This window comes from Styela clava, chromosome 6, assembly GCF_964204865.1.
Source record: "Styela clava chromosome 6, kaStyClav1.hap1.2, whole genome shotgun sequence".
Lineage (NCBI taxonomy): Eukaryota > Metazoa > Chordata > Ascidiacea > Stolidobranchia > Styelidae > Styela > Styela clava.
In genome coordinates, this window is record NC_135255.1 from 14,471,789 (window position 1) to 14,489,746 (window position 17,958).

The window sequence follows — 17,958 nt, forward strand, 5'->3', positions numbered from 1 at the left end:
GTTTTTCCAATAACACCATTTCAATTCTAATTTCTATTCTCGTAAATTACAGAATTGGCATTAATTATCAAATATAGTAAAATATCGATACTGTGATATGAATTATGCAGAGCTACAAAACAAGTTCAAAAATGAAGAATTCAGGAATTGTGATCATACTCAGTTATACAAAGAACTGCTCAATGAATTAATTGTTGTTGATCAATCCAAAGAAGAAGACCAATTGATTTTGTTGGATATTCTCAGAATTTTGCGTAACAGCTGCATTGAATGCCAGCAAAATCAGAATATTGTTATGAAGATGAATATGCCTGAAACTGTATCAAAAATGGTATACAATCTCAATCAAAATGATAAATATATTGATAAACTTTATACTTGTGCTTTTCAATTTTTTGGAAATTTTGTAGCTGGAAATTTAGAGACACAAAAGTATTTCTGGAATATTGTATTTCCTGACTTTTTCATCAAATTTTTGTGTGAGAATCAAGAAAGAGAAAATTGTACTGAAATTTGTATTATGATTTTGTATAACTGTCTTTTGAAGAACAAAATTCATCAGGATGATTTATTTTCAAACCCAGAAGGAGAGAGGATTGTTTTAGCCATCTGTAATATGGTATCTCAAACTGAATTATGCAGTTGGGTTTATTTGTGTGTCACGAACATTTTCTTCAATCACCCAATGTTTTTGCCTCTGTTATTTTCAAAATCATCTGACAAAATTCAACTCATCGTTCTACAACTTTACTGTGATTCAAGAGAGGAAGAAAACGATGCAAATATTACTGACTCTAACAGATCTAATATCATGGTGCTCTCTGAACAATTTCTGATAATGTATGAAGTTTTGTGTGAGGGACATTCCTCAAGTAACATTGAATTTTCAGCTGTATTACTTGATACACTATGTTGGGTTACAGCTATATCTGGATCTTGGAATGATGAGATTGATGCTTCAAAGCTAATACATTCACTTATTGACCTATTAAAAGGTTTAAATTTAGTTGATAAAAATGGCAAATCTAATATTACTGATATGCCAGCTACCAAACGTAGCGGTTTAATTCAAATTTGCGATCACGCTATGCCTTTTAAACGAAGTTTAGTTAGATTGTTGGGAAATTTATGTTATCGAAACTCCAAACTTCAGGATGATATTCGAGAATTAGGTGGAATTCAATTGATTCTTGAATGCTGTAATATTGATGATAACAACCCTTTTATGCAACAGTGGGCATTATTTGCGATTCGTAACCTTTGTGAAAATAATGCCGCAAATCAGACAGAAATTGGAAAACTTGAAAAATTAGGTATGGCAGACAGTCCTGTCTTGAGAGATATGGGTATTGCTGCTGTGCAAGATAAGGATGGAAACTTACGCTTGGAACAACAAAAGTGAATTCATTTTTCTGTAACACGCTGACGAATAATGAACGCCATTTAAATTTGAGCACAGGTGGAAATTGAAAAAAAAAATAGTTTTTGAGGATTTTCCATATGGGAATTCTCCACTGACAATAAACGGATGAAATGAATTTTTTACTTAGTTTTCCTTTTTTGGATACGGTATATCTTTGCATTAGCCCATTTGTTTGCCTTTCATTATTCTCAGATTATTTTGCACACTGTGTTCAAATTGATTAAATGATCTTGAAATTCTTTTAACAGAATATCAATCATCTCACGAATAATCATGTAAATAAATATCTGGATAATATCCAAAACTGCTATCTGTACAATACAAAAAACAACATGTCGAATGAATCCGTGCAACAGCTTTTTTCTAAATTTCCTGTAACTGAATTACGGGCCCTTGCAAAAAAGACACGTCATGAAATTGAAACGAAAAAGGAAGATTTGAGACAAATGGTTGGCGAAAGATATCGAGATCTTATAGAAGCTGCAGATACAATTGCAGAAATGAAAAAATGTGCTGTGAATGTGAAGGAATCGGTCTGTAGCGTACAGAAATATAACGCGACGGAACTTAAAGTGGATAAATTAGCATATTCGAAGCCGAAGGAAAATGTTTTCTCGGTGGGCAGGTGGGTTTTGATATGTTAAGCTCTTTTATTCCAGGATGGGTATGGTATTATTATTTCAAAAACTTTCTTTTTTCAATTTTTTTTTGGCATTGTACTTGGCTTCATTTTGTGTTCAATATCTTATCATTAGTTCAGCATCATATGAAATTTTGTAGTTATTTTTTGAGCAACCATTGAACTTTTTCATAATTATTATGTGTCAATTATCAGTTTTGTTTGCATCTCTTAGTTATCTGGAGCTATCTGCTCAAGTCAAGTTATTGATGGAAGTGTCGGAAACAATATGGTCTCGAATTGAAGGTGGAAATATGATTGAAGCAACCCATCTTTATATGCAGGTACACTATATAATACATTCGTTTTTTTTTTTTCAGTCCATTCCTATGACCATATCATCCCGATAAAAAGCTAGGGTTCTAAGATTTGTATATCTAATTTTTTTTTTCAAATTATTTAATATAAAAAGTGTTCTTAGAGAAATGTTATAACGAATTGTTAACATTCAATAAAGCAGAATTTGTTTACTTTAACACATCCTGGGTCAAGTTTTTTTGTACGATAACTGATGATGATTGCTATTTTTTTAACTTGAAGTTATCAGCTGGTAAACTATCATTTTATGATTCCAATTTATGTTTTTCATACCTGCTATAATTTAAAGTTGATGAATTTTGCTTTAGAGTCGACAAGTGTTAAAGAACCTTAGTCTAGATGGTTCAACGACATACTGCCCTATATTACAATGGTTTCCTGTGTTGGGACAACAAGCACAAGCTCTCGATAACTTGCGATCTACGATTCTTACAGAGTGTAGAAGACTTTTAAAAGACAATGCCCTTCACTCTAAGTCTATATCAGAAGCTTTATGTTCTATTATATTGTTAGAAGAATCGGACATTACAAAAGCTTTCAATGAGTTTATGGATGCCAGGTTTTGTGCAATAAATGAAAAATTTTTGTCAAGTGAAGAAGTTGGAACAGCAAAATTATGTAAAGTAGTTACTCTGCTTGCTGCAACATTAAAGCAAGCACATGTTCTTTTCGTAGCACAGGTACAAAATTCACAATCCGCTGAAGAAGGTACTATCAAAAGGAAATCAAAAATATCTATCTCCACTGGTTATGATATCGGTTTAGTTCAACATGCCCTCAAAGAATCATATAAATCTTTCTCTGAAAAATGTACAGACTATGAAAAATCCGGGTCCACATGTGAAGAGAAGTACTGGAGCAAACATCTCCCTGATTCAGTGGCAAGATTGAAATCATTACACATTAGTGAAACAAACTCTGCACTCACACCGGACTTTGTTCAATCAACTTGTTCTCAATGGCTTGAAAAATGTGAGAATTCAATCAAAAATGGAATTCTTGAACTTCTTTCCTATGTCAATACTTTTAAAGCGCTTGCTGTGATGAGGCAATCAATTTGGAATACTATCATTGAAATAAGCGATGTGAAACCAAAAATCTCAAATGAAACTGATGCCTGGAAAGTAGGAATTCTTGATTCTGGGGATTCGAAGCCTACAGAATGGGAAGCTTCGTGTATTTCCACGTTAGGTCGACGCCTTTCTTTATGGGATGAAATATTAAAAAGTCTTTTCTTGGATAAAGTCAAATCTTTGTCACAAAATTCATTTTTTAATTTACTCGAAACCGGTAAACAAAAACTTAATGAAGCACTAGAAAATTTAAAAACAATATCACTAAACTCAGAAACAACAAACGAATTTATATGGCACGAATTGTCCAGCGATATTCTTCCTGACACTGCCTGGAAACAAGTTTCATTACGAAGAGGCAAAGAAGTCAAAGGGAGACTTGCATTGAAAGCATTAACTGTCACTCCACCTTTACATAATTTATGCCAACAACTTGACTCCAGTATGAGGCAGGTTATAGGTGACCTTAGTTCCTACATACCCAACGTTAATATGGAAAATCAACCTGACAGAAATCTAGCATCTGAGAAAAAATCTTCACCAGTTGTCAGCAAGGAGGAAAAAGAAAAAATATGTTCAGATTTTCAACAAGCTTGTGTGGGTTGTCTACGCGGTATGCTAACAGCTTTACATGAACGAAAATCATCTCTTACAGAAAGGTTGTCGTCAGAAATTAGTTCTGTAGATGAAATTTTATTCCTTGCTATGTTTTGTCGAAACTTTTGTGTTTTATGTGATGAATTCCAGACCGGTTGTTCTCTCGGATTAGAATTGAGGGAAGAGAGTACATTGAAACGACAATTGAGCTCTAGCATGAGTCAAAGCACTCTTGCACAATCTGTACAACCAACGATTTCACCTGCATGGGAAGAAATATGCAGCAATATGTCTAAAGAAAGTGACACATTTTTGCAATTATGGTCAGATGCCACAGTATCCAAAGCAATCACAAAATTCAAGTCTTCTGTATTAAATCTAAAACTAGCAATAAATTTTTTCGACACAATGCCTACATGGGACAATGTCACAATTGAAGAGGAAAGTGAAACTGGTTCTAAAGTGAAGTCGGAGATCAAATTGCCTATGGCTGTTTCTTGGCCTGTTCAAGAATTATTATATGATGTTTGTGAAAATATAAGCAGAGTCGGAGGACACTCAATGAGTAGAACAACTTTGCAAAACGTTGCACAGTCTCTGTTATTCGGTGTTTTACATTCTTATGTGGAATTGAAAAAAGTAGTCTTGGAATCTGTTAAAATAGCTGCCAGCAACAGTACAAGTCTATCAGGAAGTCTCCCTTTTACAGTAACGCAATCATGGGCTTTGCAAAGGCTGTATGATCTTCGTACACTCCATGGTTTATTACACATGTCGCAGGTTCGAAAAACAACGAAAGATGATTCGAAAGAACATCTTTACGATGTTCCTAAGGATTCTTATCATGATCTTGTAGACTGGTTGGAAAGTTATATTGATCCCTTTGATCTTGATGTGTTTTCACCGCATTTGATAAAAAATATCCAAAGGAGTATTCAATGTTCTTCTGTTATGCTTGGTTTTATCTCAGCTTCTGATAAATCTGACACCGTTCAATCATCTCATTCGGCAACAAAATCTGGAGGAAATTCACACAATATATTACCACTTACTCCTGACTGTGGAAGGTTAGTAGCATGTATTTTTATTTCAAATTCAGTTGAATGGCTTGAATCCCTAGCGCCAATGGCCAAGTTCTCACAGGATCTTGAACCTAAATTAAACGTTGAGGATATGGGTTCAAATCTCATGATTACTATCTCGCCTAATGTTAAAAAATTGGGCAGGGAATGTCGAGCTGGATTCTAGACTACAACAATAATATTTCTTTGTTATTATCACCTTGATAATATCCATTACAGTTTGCACAAACAATAATTTTGCAGAATTGTTGATTATTTCTGATTGTAATTTTGAATGAATTATGCATTAATATCGCTGACAATATATCTTAAATTATAAATATTTCATTCTCTCAGGTTCTCTTATTTGCCAATCAGCAGTAGAATGAGCAAGTCTGACACCGTAGCATTGCCGGCATCAATAAAGAATCATCTTCCATTGTCAACAGCTTTGAAGCAATTAACTGAGGTTGATAAAAAGATGGAAGGAGGTCGAAAACAATCACTGTATTCAAAATTGGGGGCACTTAGTTCATCTTGGCTTTCAATGGCAACTGCAGACAACTGAGTAATATTTTTAATGTCATCTTTTTTTCAGTCTACAGAATGCTACGCATGATTTGTTTCTTTTCGCTGAAGTTTTTTTCATAAAATATAATTATCTCATTTAATTTCAGATTTTATTGAAAATCAAAGATAATTATATTTTAGCACAAAATATGTCGCATTTTCTATTGTAAAATACTAAAAAACGACATTATGGAAACAAAAGTGGTGGAAATATACAGTATAGTTTCAAATTGCAATGCCTACTTTCATATATGTGCTGAAACTACCCAGCCAAAATATTCATCATACCTCTCCTACAATTTCTTGAGTCTATCATTGTCGACAGTATCCACCCCACCCACTGTAAACAAAAAACTGGGGACTAAGAGAAATCATGATGCATCTGGAACAAATAACGACCCTTTCCATATGCGACATCGACTTAATTATCCATGAGCTATTTTTGGTATATTCGAATTGCAACTGTATTGGTAATAAAAAATCAATATTTAGAGTTTTCCATAAGCTTTTCTGCTTGCCAAACAGATGAATAATAATTGCCCCCAGTTCATGGTAGTAGCCACTTTCTTGCTGTGTGCCCCACTGGCTTGTTACGGTGCTATCATTAGCTGCTAATGCTTGGCTAAGTGATTCTAGTTTTCATGCAATATTCAAAGATATACACTTGTTGATACATATTATATTCCCAAACACGCTATTTTAGGTGATTCTAGCAAAATAAAGTAATTTATCGTATAATGCGGGAGTTATGTATGTGTATGAGGTTTTATAAAGATTTGACCGAAGTCAATCTTGGATGCCGTGGTGTACGAGGTAACTGATCAAGTTACTTTGTTGCATTTGTTATATTTGTGATTGTTTCCACTGATAGATCTGGCTTGATCAGTGATAGGCGCTCGGTGATGATCGTGAGTTGCACCCACGCTCGATGACGACAACAGGAGATTGCTGGGCTCTATTATCCATTCAAGTATACGTTGGTCGGTCACATCTTCTGCCATTGATAGGAAACAGTTACCGTACCTAGTCGCCTGTACTGATAACCGAATGGTAGTCCGCGGTTTGCTGTATGAGAAAGTCGCCTATCCCCAAGATAAATGTGCAAACGCTGGTTCCGATTCGCATGGATAGAAGAGAACGGGCTGAACGCTCGCTAACTTGGTCATATTTGGTATTGAATGAATCGTGATATGTTCTGAGAATGTCATCTGCCATATCTATTTCCAAACCACGCTGAAAAACCGGGAGTGTTCATCATTAAAATTTGTTTGGCTGTACAGCGATGATAATATGGGTACTGTGGATTTCAATACTTTTAGCGCTTTGGGCTAAAACCCCGATTTTTTATAAATATGATTGTTTCCGCGCAAACTTTTTATGCGAAAAAGAAGTGTAATGACGTAACAAGCTTACTTTTTCACGTATATATTACTTGGTTTAGTGTATTTAACTATCTGTTGCTTGGAATAATTCAATTCGATTGTGCAACGTTTCGACAATACACTGTGTGTTAACTGGCCTCTGAGCGAGTCGGGTTGAAGATATTCCACCAAGTACTGTATACTTAGGACACTAACCCTTCCAGGAATGGCATTTGAATACTTATTTCTTCATGCAAGCTACAAACTTTCCCTTTACCAACTGATCAAAGCATACACAAATAACTGAATAAAATAAAATTTATTATCGTGCTCTCATTTTTTGCATCCAAATTTTTAATCAGTTTTCTGATATTGCGTATTGAAGAAATGCAGGGATAAAAAATTTGATAAAACCGTAATGGAAGACTTGGATTCCCCGGAAATAAGACCTAGCCTGAATTTTAAAAATGATTTCACTATAAGCCCTCCCCTCAAAATAATACCTAGTCGATAGCGCGATATTTTTTACCTAGTCGATAGCAAGAAATCTACCCTACACGTTATAAATGATTGGTCATTTTTGAATAGACTACGTTTAGCATTTTTTCTTCCAAATAAAAACGTGTTATTTATAAGTAAATGGATACCGGTTTTCATATTTTGTATATTTAAATAAAAATCTCGTTTTCACCTACTTTGTAATTTTGTTTTTGATGAAGGAAAACAAAAGATATCTCCCCAAAATAAACCCCAGTGTTATTTTTCGAAAGAAGATTGAAATAAGACCCTGTCTTATTTTCGGGGAAACTCGGTAACTATAATACAGAACAATACAAACCAATGTTGTTTGATTTTCTGTGACTTTCAGTTTCGTCTTGTTTTAGGCATATATATATATATATATATATATGTTTGCCATGGATACAATGCAATGAATGTAAGTGATATTTTATTTCGACTGATGGTCGTATAAACGTTGAAATAAATGTTGCTTTATCCTTTACGCCTCCGCGACGACATTCACCAACCATTATGCTATGATTCCGTAAATTTTTCTTTTAGCAGACGCCAATCAGGTCACTAGCTATTCTCCCACTTTTTCTAAGTCCAGCACGGAATTGATCTTTGAAGGTGATTTTGTTTTCTTTCCGGATATGTTCTTCCTCTGTCATACGCGATTTTATTCGGAAAGATGCAACAATCAAAAACCCGTTATTTATGACTTTAAATGTGTATTCATTGCTCTTCAGTTCACATATCTACAAAAATAAAATGCATAAGCCTGAAAATAATTGCTCGGATCTCCTGAAATATGCGCACCAAGATGGCGTACAACCTGAACTCAGGTGGTGTACCAGATGAGGGTTCAGGGTATGCGACATCTTGGTGCGCATACTTCAGTGCCATTAATTTTGATGTTATTTGTTTCCGTTTATCAACATTATGTGTGCTTGTTATGATAAAGCCTGTTTTATTCTGTTTGGGAGAATATGAAATTTAGCACAACCTAGCACTTCCGCCAAATTTTGTTGAATGCCTATATATACATTTTATTCTAGGTATCCAAAGTACAGTTTCGAGACTTCCTGGTTGAAGAAAGTGCTTCATAGCGCAGAATCTTATACCGATTTCAAAATGAACAGCATACTTGTGATAACCGATCGTGTCCAAATTTTGTTAGTTTTTCGTCAAACCAAGGCGCCATTCTACTAGAGATAAAAAACGGTTCCCATCCTGTAGCAAATTCTGCTTCGTATGCAACTCCAAATTGGTGAACAAGTCCGGATGTCGAGGCCCATTTTTCATAATTTGTTTGTACTTGGCATTGTGGACATGTTTCCTGGAATCGAATCAAAATTAACATGGAGCAATAAATTGACATTCAAAATTGTTAGCCTACTTGTATATCAAGGCGTTGGGTGTCTGTGTATATAGAAATGTACTATAATACCTTAATATTTCCATGAAAAAGGGGGAATTATTGGACACGAAATGAACCTATGTGTCCTTTTGCTATTATGTTGTTGTTATGAAAATCGTTTTTCTCTTCAACTACGGAAACAATTGCTTTGAAATTTCAGTGGTTAAAGCCTATCGTCGTCCCCAAAAAGCAAAAATATCTGTAGGCTCTGAGGAATTCGTTTTTCACTTCTGATTTTTGTGATGACGTCATCAAAATTAAAAAATGCGCATCTTGTCGTGGTTTCATGATCACATTTTAGTGATCTGGTGGTCAGAATACCGGTACTGTAAAAGATTTGATGCTATCCGTTTTTGCTTTCGTGTCCATATATTTGAGCATTGTGCTGTTTACATTAAAATTGAGATAATTTTGCTAAAATTACAAAAAATAAACGTAACTATGACTTCAAAGATTCGGCCAGTTACACGGATGGAAATTTTATATGGGCATCATAAACTAGAAGTAATATAAGAATATTCTCGTTCCTTCAATACCTGTAGTAATGGTCTTGCGTCAGATTTTCTCATCGCAGCAATGATACTTTGCTTCGTGCCACCGATTTCAGAATCTTTCTTAACTTCGAATGCAGGTACAACAAATACAGTCTTGTTCACTGATGTATATTCCTGATTGTTCTTAACTGTGTGTGGTTTTGGATGAAGATGATTCTCTTTTGCAAATTCCAAAAAATCCTTTCTTAGATTTTCACTTGGAATCATTTCTATATCAACGGTCAAAACAAAATTTGTCAGCACACCACTTAGAGCAACATTTCTCATAAGATTATGAGGATATCCCAATCCACCGGGCGAGTGCTGACTCTCCAACAGAGATTTCTTGAGAACCATTCGTCGCATAATGTCTTTGCATGAAAGATATACAAAATCACCTGCACTGGACATATTTGCTCTTGTAGATTCGTGTTTTGGATAAACCAGGTGAAAATTTGCCAACTTGCGTAAAACAGGCCAGCACAGCCGAAGTCCATCGATGGCGTCATCAGCAAAAGCAGAATCCGTACCGGGAGCAAATATAGCAATAGACATTGGTCCCGCCCATGTTTCGGTTAGGCCAATGATATGATGAAGTCGATCAACCGTACAATGCGTCACCAGTGTCACATCCTCTGGCTCAATACTGTCCAAGTTAAATCCTTCAGATTTATAGAAGCGATGTATAAGATATTTTCCCGTTGAATCTTTATTATATCCTCTCAAAACACGATAAGGCTTGTTTGTCTTTTCGTTAGGCATGAATCTCTGTATATCCAGATTTTCAAAGTATAATAACGTGAGCTGTATTACACAGAATCCAGCAAACAGCAAGCACGCCACTCTTCGTATTCTCATAGATTATATCGATGTGCTAGCCACCATTTGTAGCACCAATGATTTTGTATCAGGCCACACACGGACATTAATCAACAAATTTATGATTCGAAAAGCCTTGTCAACAGAAAATAGGTCTCACGTAACGTTAACTACTGTAAAGTTAGAAAACAAACATTTTTTACTCTCATGTCACTTTTCCTGTGGCATCTATTTCTACATGGTTTTCATTTTTGTTCTATATATATATATATATATATTGTTGATTTTTGTATCACAGTTCTCGACGTATTTTAAAATGCCGAGAAACGACAGTTGTCATTAAACCAAGCATACTATTCTGCTTCTAACTGCTTTCCTAGACTAGAAATTAACACGGAAGCAGACCTCGTCTTGATTATAAAACGCCACAGTCGACACTTTTCAGTAACGTCATCACCCGGTAAGTCGTTATGGCAGTTGATTCCACAAATTATAGCCTGGGGCTGTAATGATGGGATATATATGGCTTGATACGTTCACGGGGCCATTCACATGTATGAAGATTTTCTTGAATACCTGAGTCACGTAGAAGCAATATAGTGGTGTGAGATTGAATAATATATAGACTACTGCTTACAATTTGATAGCTGGGGTTAAAGCGCCAAGTTATCATTTAGTTAAGTGGCCTACGCTGCATATTATGGCACTGAAGATCGCTATTTGTCGGCACATATACTTATTGTCCTGGCCTTGTCGTCGATTAGGATATTGCGTTCGAGGTCCCGTCCGTCATTTCATTCTTCGGCCAAGATTTTCAATCAAATCTTCGCCATAAATACTTTATATTGGTACCATTACTTGTGAATTTCACCTCGGCCTATAGTTAACAACCAAGTTCTACTACCCCCACGTATACTTAAAATTTTACCTCGCACTGAGTTGCTATAATCCAACTGAAAGCATCGACATTAAACTGAAGCCGAGAAAGGGCATGTCGGCTGTTTATATATCAGGTTATTATATCAAGTAGAACGAAGCCTAAACCCTATTAGCCTAAGTGCCGTGACTAGTTACACCTTTCATCCTTATTTTTTACTATCCCTGAGTAAATGAAGCGTTGTACAAATTAACCCAATTCATGAAAATATACCAAAACAGATAAAAATAATAATAACAACAATGAAAACGGTATACCGGCCAATTCGAAAAGATAGTCAGAATTCAATTCTAGTTAGTAATTAACTCATGCTGAGCAGGCTATACATCCAATTTGCGACGATTGGTGTCCGAAATAATTAGCATGATTTAGGGCGAGTGCGATTGTGGGCTGCAGTTCGCAAAGTGAACTCATCTGTGATTGAGTTACGAGTTGAATCATCTGTCTTCGACACAAGTTGATTCGATTCTGATTTGCAAATACAATTGCGTTTCACCTTGTTTGTAGTATGTGGTATAAAGCCATTTGGTCGCTTTATAGCTACATATTTTGTATTGTAACTTATACGAGAATCTTGACTCTTCAAACACAGTATGTCTTTTGCGTTTAAGCTTTTTTCAGTGGCGCCCAATGGAGAAATCGATATACCATTTGCGCCCGAACTCCTTCGTGTGTGAAGGCCATTGGTACTTGAGGTAGTTGCAGTTTTGTAAATATTGCACTTTCCCGGTGATAATTTTAAATCGGGACCGTTATGGCAGTTATTGCCACAATTATTTTCTGAGCCTGGATTTGCTTTTTTGGTCCATGTCATATCGTCGTCAGCCATTATATGTGTACCTGAGGATTGCTGACTGGAAGGCGAAGGTAAAACTCGTAATGCTTGTGAAGCTGGCGGTCGGGTTACGTATGGTAATAACATCGGCAGTCCCATCCGTAAAATATCAGCAGCCACGAGGTTATTACTGTGAATATCTTTCATAGGTTGAAAACCATTTTTAGTGGTGGGTTGTGTGGTTAGAATATCCTTCGTTGCCACAGTCATTGGGGTTTGCAGAGGTAAAGGCAACGTAGGGATACATGGCTGAAGGATAGCTGAATCATTTGACGCGAAAGTCGGGGGGTGTGAAAAAGACTTTCTAAGGAGATCATGGTTGCGTGTTATAAGGTTTGTAATACCATTTCCTGGCAACACTTTTTGGGATGTATTCTGATGATTCTCAGAGCCAGCGTTGGGTTTACAGTTCTCATATTTTAAAATTCGGCGTCGTTCTTCAACGTTTGGAGTTGGATTTGTGGTGTTGTCACTTTGCTTTACCGCTTTCTCGAATAGTTTATTGTTGCTGTTACGCAAAGTTTTGTAAGAAATATTATTAGAATGAGTAAGCCTCTCCGGTGGTTGAAACCCATTTCTATTCATCAATGATGAGTCGTTGACGACAACTTTGTCTCGCCCAGTGGTAGCCAAAACATTCGCCAGATTTGGTTTTGTTGTGATCAGATTTCCCACGCCGTTCTCCAAAGAATATGCACTAAGTGTTATTCCATTTCTCAGGTTATCGCCTGTGTTATTCAGCATATCTTTCAGAAGATCCGTTTTCCAAGGTGCATATCCGACATCTGCGTTTGGTGCTGACAAATGCGGCATGGAATGCGCGTGTAGTAAATGTCCGTTAGTATAAGGTATACAAATTGACTTGTGTTGAGTATAAATTCCATTTGATGGAAATTGTGCACGATATAATTCGGCCATCCCAGTTCTTTCAAAGAAGGGATGCGACGTCGAAGGTTGATGGGAATGGAACGGATTTGTCAATGATGGTGCCGAGTCTGAAAATTTTGATATAGAATAAAACAGCAATCAATTTTGAAAACCTATAGTTCTTAATTAGTTTAAAACATCATCCTCGCTTAATTAGTCACTTGGCTGGAATCGGAACCGGGCTTCAAATTACTTAGGAAGATAAATCGAACGCAAATTAATTAAGAGGTGTTACATGTGCAGTTTTGGTGAGAATACCGCAAATCATTCTATTCAATATGTCGAAAAAAAGCGACCCACTGGAACAAATCAAACACCTGGTTAGAACGAATATACGATCGATAAATCTCCCGTCGATATAAAATACACAAAATTCACGCGATATAAATATGTTACATTTACCTGGCACCGGGTTCGAGTGAGGTCGTACTTGAAACAATCGACCTAATTCTTGAGGATCATCCATCCTCATACTCATCAATGTATCGGCAAGACTGGAGCTGACTGTGCGGACTTCGGTCAACTAAGAAAGATTGAACAGAATACATCGGAAATTCAAAAAATAAATTGAGCCGTAATTAGTAATTACGTGATCAAGTTTATCCTTTAACGATTTTTAGCAGCATAAACTGGTAATTTTTTGCTTTTATTTACACCGTAAGGCAATATAGGCGTATCGTCCTCTTGTCTATAGACTAATACCCAAAGCTGATACAAAAACAGATGTAATTAAAATGACATTTACAAACGCTTTATTATGAAAGATGATAAATGAGCCAAAACAACAGAACACGAAATGAAACGATAAATGGCATTGGAAGCCTAAACAAATTAATTTATAAATAGTTCTTTGCCAGTAAAAGTACTGATAATGTAAATAGTACAAATACGACAAAAACAAATTAACTAAAATGTATTTCAGGGCAATAACTTACTTTGATAAGCAAACTGGAACAATATTGAGGGTCATGAGGCCACACTTCATTGAGATGGTGCTCAAAAGCTCGAATAACAATATCTTGCGCGTGATCAAGTTTAGTTCTTTCAGTAATGTTGGGTCGATCTGGATCAGGTTAAAAATATAGGTTTTAAATATATTCAATTTTATCATTGTCATGTTTTTAATACTAAACTAATTTTAGATTATGTTGTTGTATTTAGTAGCCGGAGCATTTGCGGGTTTTCTGAGTGGTCGAGAGTTTTATCTCACTTTTGGCTGTATTTGCCTTTTAACCCTTTGATAACATTCGCGACCCTTGACCTCAGAGACATTCTCCCAGTCTCCCTATACTTAACTAATACAAAATTACATTTATTCCTATTTTGTAGAGTTGGTGCTTACAAAATGGTGTTTAAAACCATTAATATTATGGAGTATATTGATACACGTGCCGCTTACAGGTACTGCTAGATAATTTTACCTGGTCTATCGAAGCGTTTTCGGGACTGATATTTTATTATCATAACTAAGTTAAGTTCCTCGGAAGACAATGAAAATTAATTCACGCACAAATTATAGTTGTTACGTCATTGTCGACTTATTGTTAATTGGTGAATGTTACGGAAATAACAAGAAAAGCGATACTCTCCGAAACACCACATAGGACAAGCTAATATCATCCTTTTGAAAATGATCGGTACAATTCATAATACAATTGGAAAATATTCGATGAAACGTAGTATGATGTACGCGACAAGGCATACTTTGTAATATACCTGATGTGAATAATATCACGCTTTGCAGTAAAGCTATTTCTACCGGTGTGAGATCAAGCCCTTCCACGTGTTCTGCTATCGTAAACAGTGAATCGCTGAAGGGTTCAAGTCTTGTTTTGCTTAGCTGCTCCTTTGTGACGTCAACAGTCGGGAATAATGTAACTTGCTTGGTCAATTTTCGATAACTTGTGACACAGCGGAGTGTAATGACTTCCATACAACAGACTTTCAAAATGAGGACTTGATCTTCGGATGAAATCTAATGAAAAAAGTTGTAAAATATGCTATGATAAACCAGCTAAATGTTTGAATTCTTGAGGAATTAATCATAAATCGTACATCTACAGTAAAAGTATCTAGTTTTCCTTTCATTCCGCGTATTCATAAATATGTGGATGCTATTGGGAGATAGCTTATATCTTTGATAATTTACTGAAGCGTTAGTTATATGTCGTCTCTTTGAGATTTATTTGAATCATCAGTCAAACCAGGTTTTAAAATCCCAAATAGTCTCTGTACTCACGTGATTGACAAATAGAGGAATTTTTTTTGCAAAATCGACAACATTTGTTATAGCAGCAGTGAGAGCGGTTGAAAATCGATCAGATACTGACATACCGTTATGAATGCAAAGTGTTGTCTTCTGAAAAAAATACATTTAAAATTGATAGCGCAATCTCAAAGTGAATAGACAATAAAATTGCCAAAGCTGTTGAAACAATAGACCACATTGGAAAAATGCAACTACAATTTTTTTCCTAGTTTTATGACGCACTCACCCTGCACCTCACATAAAATTACAACATTTGCGCAAAATAATGGGGAATTGTATTGATAACACCTTTACAATCACAAATCTGGCGTTGTTTGGCTCAATTAGGTATATTTACTTGTTGAGAATCGTTCGCTCGAAAATAAGCTTGAGTGATATCATGAATAAGTCTTCTTTCTTCATCGGTCGGTCGTTCGATTCTCCATCCACACTGCGCCATCATTTGACTAATCTCTTTATGTCGTCGAAGTTCACGATTCTGTTCAATTAATCTTCGCTTTGCAACTCGCTTGTCTTCATCAAGCACAACTAAATGTAGGAAAAAAGAAAATATGTGAAGCATAAAGAATAAAAATAAACATCATATAGTATGGTCAAGACAGACCGGCCTAAATCTTAAGATTTTAGCCGGAAAAATGGACATTAGTTGTATTATTTAACATTGTGCCAGTGTGTAATTTGCAGCGTTGATGCAATAATAACATTGCATATATTCTTCCTTTCATTCTATGTGATAGGATAGGATTTCCACATTTACTCCGTGGAGAGAGAAGCCGATACGACGTCTCAAGCAAATGGCGAACCACGGCCTCTCGTCCGGTTACCAGTCCATGTGGGGTATGGGATTCGTTAGCCAGTTATTTGTATAAGATGAATTGAATTGGAACAAGTTGAGATTCACATTTAATATAGTCGTGACCAGTCAGATACTACCAGGTTAGGTACCGTAGATCAAGAAAGCAATATGCTCTTAGCCATATGAAACATCTTCTCAGTGGGGCTACAAATCTCTTTCATTTACGAAGTAATTGAATCATTACTTACGATCTTTTGCCATGCCGACTCTGATGCATTTATTGTATCTACATAGTTGACATTGATTTCTTGTTACTTTATTTATTTCACATTGAGATGAATGTTTGCATTGATACGTTCCTTCTAAACTTTTCTGGACAGTTCGACGAAAAAATCCCTGAAAAACAGAAACCGCTTTCATATGCAATATTTTTCTTCTAAATATAATTTCAAATTTTCATTGGGCATACGTTTTTACTTTCAAAAAAGAAGTAAGGATGTTTGACAAAAATTGTGTACTTAGCGAAATTTTTTTAATATTTTTTGTGTCGATATCCATTTCTTTCAACCAAATCGAACTTAAATATAAATGACTTTTATAAAAGTCATTAAAGGGCAGTAGTTAAAAATAGATATTCTTTTTTTAACAAAGTTTTAACGTTACCTTGCATCCTTCGCATGTGATACATTTATAATGATAACCAGTGGCCTTGTCGCCACAAACAACGCATTTTTCATCTCCTTCCAGGTAGCTTGGTATATATCCTGAAATTGTTAAATATTGCAATCAATTGTATTTAATTTTATTACACAATTTAAATAAAAATCGTAGGTTCGCGATAATGTCGAAAACTTAAATATTTAAGTTATTTTTTCAATTTATGATTTGAAATAATTTTTTTCAAATGGCCTTTGAGTTAGATATAGTTAGTAATCATTGCTGAGAAAAACAATAATTCCCATTCACGAACGCTAAATAACTGTAGTAGAAGTATCCTATGAGTAATATCAGTAGAATTCGAATAATACACTCAGCACGGGCCAAACAAGTATGCTAATCATCGTAGTTTTGTCGAGTACCAATCCTACGTATAAATCGGTGACTCACATTCCAGTAAACATGACTTCTTTGGTGTTTTGAAACTATTACGTTGTATGAATCATGAAGTTCGCAAATATTTTGATCAAATTTCACATAAATACCTTTCATAGATTTCTTTTCTTTTTGCAGTTGCTCGTTTGATCTTCGTTTTAAAATTGCTTGAACGATTGCTTGTCTTGTACTCGGAGTAGCCATGTTGTACGTAAGCCATGAAACTGCGCAACATCCGGGGTCGCAGCCTGACGGACCAGCCCAGGCGCGGATTGTATAGTGCGAACGGGCGATTCCTCATTAATCCAAGCTGCGCCCCCGGGATCCGGGTCTCGATCCTAATATCTGGGTCACTTACCGAGGTGATGAATGGAAGAAGTGTGAGTGCGATATTGACTCTTCCTATCGTTCTATCTCTTTTTATTAATGAATTTTTTATTTTCCGCATTCACACATATAAAAAAAAATCAGAAATTTAAAGGCGTTTTTCAGTTAGTGGTTTGAATTATATAACTGAGAGAGTATTTATTTCCACTGTATAGACTGATTCTTAGTTCACTGATTTGGGAGAACAAGAGCAGCAAATTTTTTTTGCAAAGAACGCAATTAACTTTTTTATGAAGTTCCATTAGAACCGAATATTTATTTAAACTACCAGGTATGTTTGAACGCGAAACTTTTGTAGGAAAAATTAATAAGTACTTATTTATGATTAAAAAAAATCAATTCAACAGGTTACTTTTTGTT

General features: G+C 35.6%; 4 protein-coding genes across 4 annotated transcripts; 2 read left to right on the top strand and 2 right to left on the bottom strand.

The window, feature by feature from the left end:
* Positions 1-56: 56 nt before the first annotated feature.
* On the top strand, positions 57-1,402 carry LOC120331861 (ataxin-10-like). Its single transcript, XM_039399025.2, has one exon. The coding sequence runs from the start codon at positions 98-100 to the stop codon at positions 1,400-1,402; it is 1,305 nt and encodes a 434-aa protein (XP_039254959.2). The 5' UTR covers positions 57-97.
* Positions 1,403-1,639: 237 nt separating this feature from the next.
* On the top strand, positions 1,640-6,459 carry LOC120331859 (conserved oligomeric Golgi complex subunit 1-like). The gene is made up of 4 exons (XM_039399024.2): positions 1,640-2,048; positions 2,278-2,386; positions 2,729-5,157; positions 5,509-6,459. Exons 1-4 carry the CDS (start codon positions 1,756-1,758, stop codon positions 5,717-5,719), a joined length of 3,042 nt encoding a protein of 1,013 aa, XP_039254958.2. The 5' UTR covers positions 1,640-1,755; the 3' UTR covers positions 5,720-6,459.
* A 927-nt stretch (positions 6,460-7,386) lies between these two features.
* LOC120330844 (beta-1,4-glucuronyltransferase 1-like) lies at positions 7,387-10,520 on the bottom strand. The gene is made up of 3 exons (XM_039397802.2): positions 9,540-10,520; positions 8,731-8,922; positions 7,387-8,341 (listed from the first exon to the last, which is right to left on the bottom strand). The coding sequence occupies exons 1-3, from the start codon at positions 10,392-10,394 to the stop codon at positions 8,141-8,143; spliced, it is 1,248 nt and encodes a 415-aa protein (XP_039253736.2). The 5' UTR covers positions 10,395-10,520; the 3' UTR covers positions 7,387-8,140.
* A 952-nt stretch (positions 10,521-11,472) lies between these two features.
* LOC120330843 (uncharacterized) lies at positions 11,473-17,636 on the bottom strand. The gene is made up of 9 exons (XM_039397801.2): positions 17,322-17,636; positions 16,783-16,883; positions 16,368-16,515; positions 15,661-15,851; positions 15,294-15,413; positions 14,771-15,029; positions 13,990-14,117; positions 13,457-13,577; positions 11,473-13,122 (listed from the first exon to the last, which is right to left on the bottom strand). The coding sequence occupies exons 1-9, from the start codon at positions 17,413-17,415 to the stop codon at positions 11,651-11,653; spliced, it is 2,634 nt and encodes an 877-aa protein (XP_039253735.2). The 5' UTR covers positions 17,416-17,636; the 3' UTR covers positions 11,473-11,650.
* Between the last annotated feature and the right edge of the window lie 322 nt (positions 17,637-17,958).